The sequence below is a fragment of the Mauremys mutica genome, chromosome 21 (genome assembly GCF_020497125.1).
Source record: "Mauremys mutica isolate MM-2020 ecotype Southern chromosome 21, ASM2049712v1, whole genome shotgun sequence".
In the NCBI taxonomy this organism is placed as follows: Eukaryota; Metazoa; Chordata; order Testudines; family Geoemydidae; genus Mauremys; species Mauremys mutica.
In genome coordinates, this window is record NC_059092.1 from 17,183,391 (window position 1) to 17,196,542 (window position 13,152).

The 13,152-nt window shown below is 60.4% G+C and overlaps 1 protein-coding gene across 1 annotated transcript in view; it reads left to right on the plus strand.

Moving 5' to 3' along the window:
- EPHA2 (EPH receptor A2) overlaps positions 1-12,500 on the plus strand; it is a 34,341-nt gene extending 21,841 nt beyond the window's left edge. The window contains exons 7-17 of the mRNA XM_044996293.1: positions 343-502; positions 946-1,045; positions 1,672-1,727; positions 2,314-2,439; positions 2,655-2,837; positions 3,403-3,464; positions 4,414-4,623; positions 5,715-5,864; positions 6,841-7,034; positions 8,337-8,492; positions 11,080-12,500. Of these exons, the coding sequence (XP_044852228.1) occupies positions 343-502; positions 946-1,045; positions 1,672-1,727; positions 2,314-2,439; positions 2,655-2,837; positions 3,403-3,464; positions 4,414-4,623; positions 5,715-5,864; positions 6,841-7,034; positions 8,337-8,492; positions 11,080-11,185 (1,503 nt within the window). The 3' untranslated portion in view covers positions 11,186-12,500. The remainder of the gene's footprint in view (positions 1-342; positions 503-945; positions 1,046-1,671; positions 1,728-2,313; positions 2,440-2,654; positions 2,838-3,402; positions 3,465-4,413; positions 4,624-5,714; positions 5,865-6,840; positions 7,035-8,336; positions 8,493-11,079) is intronic.
- The last annotated feature ends 652 nt before the right edge of the window (positions 12,501-13,152 follow it).

The following is a 13,152-nucleotide window of genomic DNA, read 5'->3' on the forward strand; positions in this document are numbered from 1 at the left end:
GCTTAGAGGGAAGGAGAGGGGACCACAGCTTCCTAGTGGGTCTGCCCATGGCGCCAGTTGGAAGGGGAGGGCCTGGCTCGGATGCACAAGCCACAGCACGAATCAAGCTGTTGGAGTGGCCTCCAGGAAAACTCAGAGGGACATCAGGTCACTGGGGGTGGGGGGGCTGCTAGCGAAGCCAGATTGTCCTCACTGGCTTGGCCTCAGCCACTGATCCTTGAGCCAGACTGATGCTGTCACTGGCTCGCCCCCCTCCCGTCCCTGGCTGGGCTCTGGGGCGCTGCCTGGTCCCGCGAGGCTGCTGATCTTTGTGGTGGGGGTTGTGTGCTTTGCTTTCTGAAGATGGATGAGAACAGCTACTCGGTCCTGCGCTCCGAAGGGAACTCGGTGACCCTCTCCAAGCTCACCCCAGGCACCAAGTACGTGGTGCGGGTCCAGGCCCTGACACAAGAAGGCCAGGGGGCCTACAGCATGGAGTATGAGTTTGAGACGCGTGCCGAGGGTGAGTATGTGAGGGAGGGGCAGATTCCACTGTTACTACCTCCATTTCCCAGCTGGGGAAACTGAGGCACGGGGAGGCGAAGTGACTTGCCCCTGGCCATGCAGCGAGTCAATGGCAGAGTCCATGGGAATAGAACTCAAGTGTCCTGTCTCTGAGTCCCCAGCTCTGATCACTTGCCACACGCGGCTTCCAACTCTGCCTCTCCTTGCGCCCCACCTTCGAAACGTACCGACCCTCAGGCAGGGAGAGATCAGCATGAAGGGCGCTGAGCGCGACAGAGGGAGCGAGCGCTCTCTCTGCCTGGACGTCGCTCAATCTCAGGTGCCGAGGGACTCCCCACCACCACCCTTGGAGAGGCCTGGGCAGAGCCCGGCCAGTAAGGAGCCAGTGTGTGCGGTTAGTTTCCCCGTGGCTTCCTTCACGGTCTTTCCTTCCTCCTGCAGGCTCCGAGAGCATGAACATGGCGGCCGCGGTCGGCGGCTCTATCTCTGGGATCATTTTGATACTGGTCATGGTAGCTGTTGCCCTCTACCTTCACCGAAGGTATTTGCATTTATCCCCCCTTTGTTATTAGGGCGTCCATAGCCCAGGAGCGGCTGCCGGTCCCTTCCCCATTGGAGCTCCCTTCCCTCACAGCCAATGCACCCGCCTGCCTGGAGGTGTGGAGGGGGCAGTATTGCAGGCAGCTAACCTGGGCCTCGCTGCTAGCCCAGGCGTCTGCTATCACGTGATTCCCCGCTGCTGACCTGGCATCGGCTGCTGAGACGTACGTGGGCCGGGTTGGGTCCAGCATAGGCTGTGTAAGAGGAACCGAAATGTTTATTAAGGAAAAGACCCCCCCAGACACCATGGCAGGAGAGCCCGGGTGTGAAACTGACCAGAGACAGAAGTGAAACAGACTAGTCTGTTCCCACTAGGCCCTCAGGCCCTTACTCACTGGTTACCCAGCTCGGGCATCACTGGGAGCTTTGCCCAAGGAAGGACTGAGTGCAGGACCCCCTGGAATCTGGTCCCCCATATTAAGAGGCAGGGCAGGGGGCTGGATGGATCTGGGGTCTCTTCAAAGCAAAGAAGGATGTGGGGGAGAGGAGCTTGTCTGGCGTGTTCTCTCATGTGATTCGGGATGCAGTGGGGAGCGTCTCCAGGCCTAACCCGCCTTCTTGTTGTAGGAGAAGGCGCTCGCGGGCCCGTCAGTCGTCCGAGGACGTTTACTTCTCCAAGTCTGGTGAGTGAGAGACTCCAGCGGGAGCTGGGTCGGACCCGCGCCAGGGAGTCTGGCAGGGAGCATGTGCCCTTTAGAGACGAGTGTGGCAAATCCCAGCTCTGTGCTCAGCTGGGGCCGGGAGCCCCTGCACCTCCTGGAGGAAGGGACAGCGCTTCCCCCGCAAGGTGGTGGGCAGACCCAGCACAGTCCGTGTGTCTTTCCTCACCTGCCCATGCAAGGGCTGGGCAGAATGTGGCCTTACAAGCCCCGGCCCCCTGTGAGCGGCCTGCTGGCCCCACAGCCCGCTGCTGAAGAACGGCCCTAGCGTGGGACCCCGGTGGTGGTTGTGCAGGGTGTAGCTCGGCTGCGGGGCCGTGAGTGAGCAGGAACCCCTAGTGTGACCCATAAATGTCCGTGCGGGCTCAAGGGAGAGTCCCTGCCTGCAGCAGGGGGAGGAAACGGCTGTTGAGCTGAGGACGCTGGGGCGGCTGGGCTTCAAACGGCCATGAGTTGAACTGTACTTTCAGTAGGATGAGATCTTGCTGGGGTCCTGAGCCCCAACCTCATGCCTGCTTCCGTGTGTCCCCTCCCTCCCTCCGCCCCACAGAACAGCTGAAGCCCCTGAAGACCTACGTGGACCCCCACACCTATGAAGACCCCAACCAGGCGGTGCTGAAATTTACAACTGAGATTCACCCCTCGTGCATCACCCAGCAGAAGGTGATCGGTGCAGGTAGGTCGCTCCCTCTTCCTGCTGCGAGTGGCTGGTGCCGGTGGGGCCTGCCTTCCTCAAACAGGCTGTGATTGGTGTAGGAGGGATACGGCCTCCTGGTGCAGCCAGTAGTTGAAGGGGTTTTCCCTCCAGCCTTTGCATTGCCCAGCAGTGGACATGCCCAGGTCTCCAGTAGCCTCAGGAGGGTCACCCTCTTCCTCCTTTCCTCCTGCCAGGCGAATTCGGGGAGGTTTACAAGGGGACACTGAAACACGGGAAGAAGGACATCCCGGTGGCAATCAAGACCCTGAAGATTGGTTACACGGAGAAGCAGCGCATCGACTTCCTGAGCGAGGCCAGTATCATGGGCCAGTTCTGCCACCACAACATCATCCGGCTGGAGGGCGTTGTCTCCAAGTGTAAGCATCCCCCCCCCCCCGATCCCATACGCCCCCCGCGTGGTCCCTTCTCACCCAACAACCAGTTGTTTTTCCTGCCAAGAGCAGTGATTTAGCTGCAAAAATGGCAAAGTTTGTGCTGGGGGTGACTCGGGGAAAGTGGCTATTCTTAAACCCAGCTTCAAAAAATCCCCTCGCCCCTCACTGCAGGACTTTGACCAGGGATCATTCCTACCGAAAGGTACCCGGATCCTGGGGTTACGCCAGAACAACTGCTTGAAGCAGGATGTGGCGGCCGGCTTGGCAGGGCTTGGCTACAGACACACTGGAGTAGACCCCTCCCGCAAGCAGTCATGTTCCCTGCCAGGTGCCCATCAGCGCAGATGACGCCCATGCTCGGCGGCATCTTGATCACCTCATCTGGGCTTGTTCTCCTGGGAGGCTGTTCCTCTCCGCCCCATGACAGCACCCAGCTCCCCTTCCTGCTCTGCGTGCACAAACGCCCCCGGGCTGTCGCCAGGCGGTGCCGGGGCCTGGGGGAGGCAGCTCTGCCAGGGCTTCTCGTGATTTACCCTTCTCTTTTCAGACAAACCGTTCATGATCATCACTGAGTACATGGAGAACGGAGCCCTGGACAAGTTCCTGCGGGTAGGTGTTGTGGTTCCTCGCTCATGAACAGAGAGAGGAGAAGCACAGTTCAGTCCTAGCCAGGCCCACCCATTTTTAAAGGGACGTTGTCGAGAACTGCAGGCCACGCCCTCGGATTTAGGTTTTGTCCAATAACAAGGAAGGGAATCACCAAGATTTAACACTCAGGGTGAACGTTATTTGCTTTTTCAGTTCAGCTGAAATAGTTGTAAGCATGTGGGAGGATGAGAGTCTATGAAACTCTCCTCTACGGCCTTTGCATCCCTGGCATCTCCACCCTGGGCTAGTGCGTCCCAGACGGGAAGGGAAACCGACGAAACGGACCAGCCTCGCCCCATGGCTGGAGCTGAGCTGAATGCACAGTGAACGAGCTGCATCAGTGATGCAAAGTCCGTTGGGTTGTCAGAATGCTCCTGATCCGAACCCCGTGAGCTGGAATACGAGGAAGGGAATTGGCTCTTTAAATGTCTCTTTTTTTTTTTTACCACGACGTTAATAAGAAAAAGAGCCGGACTGTCTAACCCAGGGTTCTGCAATGTTTTTTGCTCAGCAACCCACAAACCACCATATCCCACAATCCTTTGCAGGTGCAGTGAGAGGACAGTCAAGCCCGTAGATTTACACGCAGTGTCCTGTAGGGGAGTCAAGCCCATAACTCCTGGGGTTCCACATGAGTGTTAAAGATCTCCCAGCCCAGTTTAGATTTGTGCCAGTGGCCGCATCCATGATTCATCCCCTTTGCCTCCACTGTTGTGCTGTGCACTGATGGGCAGCCACCCTCCACCCCAGAGGTGGCTGCATTTTGGCTGCATGGCATAGCTATAGTTTGTGGCACGCTCTGGGTTCGAGGAGCCATGTAAACGGGAGGTGCTGATAGGAGCACAGTGCATGCGGGGAAGGCGGTCGGCTTAACCCCTTACCATCCTGAGCGTCTCTTCTCCTCATGCAGGAGAAGGATGGTGAGTTCTGCATGATCCAGCTGGTGGGCATGCTGCGGGGCATCGCCGCAGGCATGAAGTACCTGGCCAACATGAACTACGTGCACCGGGACCTGGCTGCCCGCAACATCCTCGTCAACAGCCAGCTGGTCTGCAAGGTGTCTGACTTCGGCCTGTCCCGTGTCCTGGAGGATGATCCCGAGGCCACATACACCACCAGCGTAAGTGCTCGTCGGCTGCACTAGGGTCATCGGGTGTCTTCTGCGGTGGGGAGACTGAGTCCCCCTGCTATTCTGGGGCAGAAGGCCCCCAACGTCCCTGGCTACCCAGCCCTGCCACTGCCCCTCAAGCCCAGCCTGCAGCCCCTCCTGCTGTTCCAGCCCTGTTCCCTGATTTAGGTCCGCGGCTGCCTCTGTCTCCCAAACTGCAGCCCCTCCTGCTAATCCAGCCTTCAGGCCCCCCCGGCCAGCTCCCCCGACACAGCCTCAGGCTTGCAAGAGAGTGGGGGAGAGGGCGGGTAACACGAGACAGGATCCAAGAATTGGCAGCAGCAGTAAATCAGCTCTCAAGTGTCAGGGTCCCTCCATGTAGGAGCAGACCAGCGGGCTTGACGATGGGACGCAGGGGCACAAAGTGAGCTTGGAGCCAGCACTGTCGTGGCAGATCCCGGTGTGACTGTCCCTGGTGCTCGCACCCCCCCCCCCCTGCCCTTACACTGCTCCCCTTGTCCGAGAGGGGTTTGTTCTGCCTCTCCCAGGAAGCTGGTGGACACGGGGGACCCTGCCCCTCCCACCCCCTACCCCGGGGCATGGGGCTGATCCTGTCCTGTTCTCGGGAGGGGGAAGGGCAGTAGAACCCGCAAGATCATGATGGGAGCCCACCCCAGCCCCCAGAAATCTGCTCCAGCAGCCACGGTGGGCGGACACACCCCTGGGCTGGGGGCAGCTGAGCTCTTTCCGGCAGGGAGGGACTGCAGCTGTGGCCTGTGCCTTCCCCCATGGTTGGCGTAGGACCTACACTAAGTGGGCATGGTGGTTGGGGCTGATGGGATGTCAGAGAATCTCTTCCCCCCCCCACACACACATGCCCCCAGCAAGGAGCGTGGCCGTGATGAGAGCCCGCCCTGCTCCTCAAACCTTTGCCCAGCTTGGTCTGGGCCCTGCTGCCGCCGCCCCCTGCGTAGCCCCCTCTGGGTCCAGCGAGCTCCGGCATGCCCAGTGGTGGGCGCCGGTGTCGCAGCCTCCAGCGGTATCAGCCAGGGACAGAGCAGGCAGGCAGCAGTGTCAATCCCTGGGCTGTGTGGTTCTCGCAGGGCGGCAAGATCCCCATCCGCTGGACGGCCCCGGAAGCCATCTCCTACCGGAAGTTCACCTCGGCCAGCGACGTGTGGAGTTACGGCATCGTCATGTGGGAGGTGATGTCCTACGGCGAGCGGCCCTACTGGGAGCTCTCCAACCACGAGGTGAGCGCAGCCGGCGGCGGACCGGGGGGGAGCAGAGCCGGCCTGTCTGTGTCTGAACGGCCCTGATGGGGATGGACTGCCAGGCTCCCCCTGGGAATGGCTGCAGCGTGTCCCTAGAGTGGGGATCCGGCTATTCGCTGTGCCCACTGCCCTGGCACTGACAACGCAACGGGCGCGTCTCAACGGGGTCTGCGGGGAGGACAAAACAGCGTCTGTCTCTCCATGTCTCTCCACCCATCCATCTCCCTTCTTGAAGAGCTTGGACATCCGAGAGGCCTAGGATGGGCTGGGGACCAGACTCCAGCCTGGCTTGGTTGTGAAACGCTGCTCCGTCTGCTGGCCCTTTGTGGCCCATGTGAAATGCCCTGGGGGGGCCACGTTTCCGGGGACAGGTGGCCACGGGACAAAGGCCACCCAGTGGCCGGCACTCTCAGCTGCGGAGCCAAGGAGCGAGTGGGCCATGAAGGGTGGGGGACAGGTCGTGGGGCAGCACGGGGGAAGCCTGCACTGCTGTTAGCCTGGCAGTGCCACAGCGCTGCCTCCTTGGGCATCTGGAGTGGGTGTGGTTAACATGGCAAGGGTCTTTCCTGAGCCCCCACGCTGGGCAGCATGAGGCCCCCGCCTTACACAGCAGAGCCCCTGGGCTGTACCATTGCAGCCAGCCTGGTGTACGCTCCGGGTGGTTCGGCGGGTGATGAACGAGGTGCTCTGGGACGGTCTGAGTGTGTCCGTTCTCAAAGCAGGAGACAAGGAGATGCTCCCTGTGCAGCCAGGGATTTATGGGAGAGCTCCCTGCCCGCGGGTGGGCTCTGGGCCGCTCTCCGCAGCACCAGGTCCGCGCCGAGCTGGGAGGCCACCCCCTTGACTGCAACAAATGGCCCAGAGCTAGCTGCACTCGCCTTGCCAGCGCGTGGGAGGCGGGTGCCTCAGATCTGCAGGCCACATCTCTCACCCTTCGTGCGCCTTCCCTCGGCAGGTCATGAAAGCCATCAACGAAGGCTTCCGGCTGCCCGCCCCCATGGAGTGCCCCTCCGCCATCTACCAGCTGATGATGCAGTGCTGGCAGCAGGAGAGGAGCCGCCGGCCCAAGTTCAACGACATCGTCAGCATCCTTGACAAGCTCATCCGGGCCCCCGAGTCACTCAGGACCATGGCAGACTTCGACCCCCGGTAGGCAGCTGGCCACCTGCCCTCTCCGCATGCCCCTTGTCCGGAGCCCACCCGCCAGGCCCTGGCCCCGGCTCAGCCAGGGATTCCTCTGGGTGGAGGGGGGTTTGCAAACCAGGGCAGCAGGAGGCAGCTGGTCCGAGCCACCTCTGCTTCCTGATGACAAGACACGGCGCCATGTGCAGCTGGCACCATCGACTAGGGGCCTGGCAGCAGGGGCTCAGGCAGGGCTGGCCCAGAGGAGGGTGTTTCTGCAGGGCCGTGGCCTGCAGGGGGTGGGCACCGCACCAGGAGCTGGGAAAACAAGAGCGGGCTGGGTGCAGCGCGCCTGAGCGCTTTGTGGCACTGGCAGGAGGCTGCTGCAGGGAGGGGAAGACCTGGGCTCCTCGGGGTCGGGGCATCCTCGCTGGGAATTCCAGGTGGTGCTAACGGGAGGGGCTGCCAGCTGGCCGGTGCCCAGGGGCAGGGCTCGGACCATGCGTAGGGGACGCAGGGCCGAACCCAGCCCTCGAGCCAACAGGGCTGCGCCAAGGCTGAATTCGGGGCAGGCCCATGGGGCAGCAGACGTGGTCACGGGGAGCACAGACTGGCAGGGGCTGGAACCCTCCCACTGTAGCATGCAAGCAGGCAGCCAGGGCTCCCCCGTGGCATCTCTCCCCCATCGCACCCCCAGGTATCTCCTTGAAGCCGAGCCCCTGGGAAAGCTGTGAAGCAGCTGGGCCCAGCGAGCCCCCACCAGACTAACAATGAACAATAATTAAAAAGCATTTAGCACTGACCCAGCCCTTTACCGACACGATGCCATTAACCCTCCCAGCCGCCCCGCCCCTTGGAGTGGGGATTTGTTACCCCCACCTTCCTCTGACAGATGGGGAAACTGAGGCACGGATCAAGCTCTTTCTCCAAGGTCACCCAGCAAGCTGGCGGCGGTGCTGGGTTAGAACAGCGGGGATCCTGGCTCCCGGCCCTGTGCTCAGTCCAGTGGAGCATCATCAGCCCTGACACGTCAACGCCTTCTCCCACGGGGTTTGATGCCTCTGAGCTGAAAGGGAGGCGTGGCGAGGGGGTGGGAGCATGCCGTTCCTTGGGCATGGAGGTGTGACTCTCCCTGCAGAAGGGGTGCTGGGGGAAGGGGTGTGCTTTACTCATGTGGCTCATGGAGGAAGGAGAAGTGACCTCTGTTGGGTGTCTTCCCCCTTGGTCTAACTGCCCAGGGTGTTGGGCAGAGGACTCCACCCCCACCCAGCTGCTGCCCTGCCCTGGGGAGACGGGACGCTAACGTCTGGGGGCTTTGTGTCCTCGCAGGGTGTCCATCCGCCTGCCCAGCACCAGCGGCTCAGAGGGCCTTCCCTTCAGGACCGTCTCCGAGTGGCTGGACTCCATCAAGATGAACCAGTACACGGAGAACTTCCTGTCGGGCGGCTACAACGCCATTGAGAAAGTGGTGCAGATGAGCAACGAGTGAGTCACACTCCCCACTCCGCTGCCTTTGTCTGACCCGCTCGCTGGCAGGCCCCGCCTCTGAGGGCTTCCAGGGCACGGCCTGGGGCTGATCCAGGCGCCCTCCCGCCCGTGCGGATCTGACTGCTCACCACAGGCCCTGTCCTTCACTGGGGGCAGGCTCTGGCTCCGCAGGCAGATACATGCACCGGCTTCCCCAATGGGCTGCTTAGCGTCTTGCCAGGGCAAGGCGGGTCCTGGGCATTCCAGCGCTGGTCAGGGTAGAGGGGCTGCAGCAGGCGCCTACCGCCAGCTGGATTGTCTCTGCCTGTGGCACTCGGAAAGGAGTCAGATCGCTGGCCTGAGTCCTGGGTGGGGGGGGGAGAGAGCTCTGACCCGGGGGCAGCACTGGGCCTGGCACCAGAGTCCCCCGTGGGCTGGTACGTAGGGCCTGATGCCCACTGAGCTGCTCTTCCTACCTCCAGGGCTGAGCTGTCCCTTTTCCCCTGGTTCCCTGCCAGTGTCATTCTCCTGCCCTTGTCAACGGCTGGCATCGCCTCCCCCCCGAGTCCTGCCTGCTTTCTGCCCAAGGAGGGCAGGATCCCGTCAGCTGTCCCTGATCAGACAATGGGGGCACCTGTGAGCTCCCTGCCCCCAGAGTTTCATCTTTCTCCCGCGCTCCCAGCTCTGGCTGGGCCCAGAAGAGGGAGGCCGGGCCCGGAGAGCTGAGCCCAGAGCTGCTGTGTGGCACTGCATGGTGCTAACCGCTGCCCCCTCCCTGCTCTGCGTCGGCCCCGTCCCCCTGGGCCAGGCGCGGGTGAGGTGCCGGGGCCGAGGCGGGGGAATGGAGCCCCCCTTCGGGCTCTCTCTTTCCTTGGAGTTGGTGGTTTGGGCTCAGTTTTGCCCCTCTGCCTTCCCTGCTCCCAACCCCACAGCCTGAGGGTCTGAGTTCCTGGCAGAGCCGTGGGAAGCCGCGTCCCTCTCCGCGCTGGGACCCTGCTCAGAGTCACCCAGAAGGGAGAAGCGCTGTAATCTCCCCCCTGCTCCCTCCCAGGCGCTCTTGGAAGGAGGGGGGGGGGGGCTCTTTTCCTTTCCTCCCCTCTCCAAATCCTCATCGCCCAGGAAATACCAACACCCCAAGCCCTGTAGGATAAATATAGCCTGTGTGAGCAGCAGGGCTGGCTGGCTGCTGGACCAGGCTGGGAATGTTTTCTGTATGCCCCAGGGACGGGGATGGGGGTGAGCATCCGGGGGTTGCTGCAGAACATCACGTTCCCTAAACAAAGCTGGCTCAGCTAGGCCCCAGGGGATTCTCCTCTGCCGCCCAGCCCGGGGAGCCTTTGCCTGCAGCGTGCCTGCTCTAAATGCAGAGGAGGCAGTGTGGCCTAGTGGCCAGGGCACTAGAGTGGCCCTCAGAAGATCTGGGCTCTATTCCCAGTTCTGCCATGAGCCTGCTGGGCAAGCCCCCCCCCCCTCCGCCCCCAGTGCCTCAGTTTCCATTTCTACCCTAAGCTGTTCAGGACAAGGGCTGAGTCAGGCGCTGGATTTCTGTTGGGGCCTCTCGGTGTTCCTGGGCTGCCAGCAGGGCTGGGGGAGTTTGGCTCTTTGCAAGGCTGGAAGGCAAACTAGCTGGCCTGTCCCTCAATGTCTGTAGGGAGGCAGCATTGTCTAGTGGCTAGAGCATAGCACTGGGCGGGGGGGTGGGGGGGTTGGATCTGATTCCTGGCTCCGCCATGCCTGTGACCACTGGCAAAGCCACGCCCGCCCACCTGGGTTCCCCAATGAGGACAAAGCTCCCTTTGTGAAGCGCCTGGAGACATGCTGCGGAGCCCAACGAGACTAATTGCCCTCGTTAATTCCCTGTGGAGGTGTGTGGAGCTGCCTGTTTTCCCCACTGGCCTTGCCCTAGCCCACAAGGTGGCTCAGCGATGTCTCAAGAGGTGCTGCCGATCTGAACACGCACCCTGTAATTAACCGGCTTTACAGGGAAACAAGGGAGAGGCTCGTTAACAGGCAGGCTGGCCTGCCCTCCCCTTAGTGTTCAAGCGCTGGGGCTGCCAAGAGGAAGCAGTGTCAGGACAGGGCATGAGAGAGATTCTCCAGGCCCCAGCTGGGAACAGGGGGCCTCCCGCAGAGCTCACTGGAGCCTGGGAGTCTCTCCCTTGGATCGGGCCATCGGCAGTTGTCCTAAGGGAAGGATCGGGGGCGGGGGAAGTCGGCTGCCAGTCCTCAGTGGTGGTCACGAGAGGTGCAGGTGGCTCCTTGGTCCTGAAGCCAGTTCAACACCAGCTGCTGCGTAGTTTAGGGCAGCCTCGAGGCTGCTCTCAGCTCTGCGGGGGGTAATGCACCAGACGGGTGGCAGGCACTCCAGCCACGCCCCCTTTCCCTGGCCACGCCCCCTTTCCCTGGCCACGCCCCACATGCTCAGGGGCTGCTAGGTCGGATTTCATGGCCCCTTGGTAAATGCGGGCTGAGTCCTTCTCCCCTTGTGGATAGCAGTTTGAACCAGCTGGGACCGGAAGGGCGGCCCTCCTCCGGGCCTGGCATTCGCGCATCATGGTAGTGGCTGGGCCCTGCTGACATCCCCCTTTGCCTTTGTGTTCTCCAGCGACATTAAGAAAATCGGGGTGCGCCTGCCGGGTCACCAGAAACGCATCGCCTACAGCCTGCTGGGCCTGAAGGAGCAGGTGAGCACGGTTGGCATCCCGATCTGAGCAGGAGCCGGCCCCAGCCCAGGCAGCCTCGCCGCCTGCGTGGAGAAGGAGTCGCTGCGGGAGAGAAAGCGACACTCGGCGGCTGTGCCAACCGGGAAATACTTGAAGTGGAGAATTGAAGTGCCCTTCGCATCGTCCCCTAGCCAAGAGCCTCTGAGGACACTGACCGGCTGGATGGCGGTGCCCAGAGAGAGTCAGCCAGTCTCTCATGCCGATTATACCTCCACAGCAGTTAGTTTTATTTATTGCTGATATTATTGTGATTAGTATTGGGTGATCTCTTGCGTCCCTAGAAACCGCAACCGCTGCTGTGCAATGGTAGCTGGCTCCAGGGGGAGGCGCTAGGCTGCAGCCTGTTCTGAAGGACCGCCCTCCTTGGGCTTGGCCGGGGCACCAGCTGCCATCCTTGGAAAGCTCCAGCTGCCTTGCGTGCAGCCTCGTGGCCGGATGTCGGGCAGGCTCTGTGCGTGCAGAGGAGGCCCATGGCGAACTCTTCCTCCACCTGCTGCTTGCACAAGGCTGGCCAAAGCAGAGCGGGGCTCCTCGGGCTTGTCTTTCGTTCCCTGCTGTGCTGACCCTCTCCTGACTGGCGGGAGTATGTGGATTTTCCAGAACGGCCTCCATTTCTAAGCAGAGGGTAGGCCGGGACTTTGCTGTGACAAAGCAACATTGATTTTTCCTTTGCTCTTTATAAGAGGATGAAGATTTATAGTAAATAAAATGATGCAGTTGAAACTTTAAAACAACCAAGTTTCCAGGTGCGGGGAACCCGCATCTTGGCCAGGGTGCCCTGAAGCCTGGCTCGATCTACTTCCTTGCTCCTTTCTTTCGCCGGACACTGAGACGCCGCGCCAGCGTGTTTGCTTTTTAAGCAACTGGCTGTATCAAGAACCTTTTGCTGAGTAGTTTTTTTTCTCCCGTCGGTGCCACAAGAGAAGGGCAGATGCCAGTGCCTTAAATTTGACATTCCTCTGGTAGCGAGTGGAGCAGATGACGGTTGATAGCTATGCCCGAAGTCATGTAAACCATTTTTCCTTCTCTCTATTTATTCTTCCACGCCGCTCCCCACCCTATGCCCCGTTGTGTTTCGCTAGACTCCCTTTGCCAGTCTGTCAGTGTTCACTTTTTTTTAATGTAATTTATTATATTTTTTTATATTTATTGATGGAAATCAAAGGCCTTTTGCCCTTTCTCAAAATTGCTGTTAAGATTAAAACCGCCGACAGTCCAATGGAATTGAGTTTGCTCGTGGGTTCCAGGAAAATTTGTTCTGTGATTTTTAATAAAATGTGCGGGTTTTTTTTTAAATACTTTCCACTGAGCGTGCAATCTTGTGGTGGAGCAGGGGACATGCAGGTTCACTTTATTGTTTGCACAACATTTGGAGAATCGACACGGTAATAGATAATGACCCATTGCTTGGGTCATCGGCTGGGACTGACCCCACAGCCTCTAGATTCAATGCAGAGACCTTCGCTGCGTCAGCTAATTTACTAAAGCACGTGACGTTCCTTTCAATGGGACTTAAATACTTGTTGACGTTGAGCATGTGTGTTAAGGGAGCTTTTCAAAGGCATAAACCCAGCTATGTAACCAGCTCCCACTGAGCTGGATTTCTGGTCCAGATGCAGGGAATAGATAGATGGTGAGAAACAGGGGGCGCAGGGGAATTCTGGGGAGGCGCTGTGCTCGAGTGGAGCTAGCCTGCGTCCACATTACAGAACGGTCCCCTTAGCAACTGATGAGTTGGGCTCACTCCGATATTGCCCTGCCCTCCCGCTCTGGCCGACCACCTCAAATTAACAGCAGCATCACACGTGAGCGCCAGCTCAGGTAATGCTGCCGTGCAGCCAAGCTGACCTGCCTGCGGTGCGTTGGGCATTGGAACCCAAGCTGGGAGCACTCGCTGGGGGCTGCCCCCTCTGGGAACGGGGACGGGGGGCACACACCACAGACTTGGGGCTTGT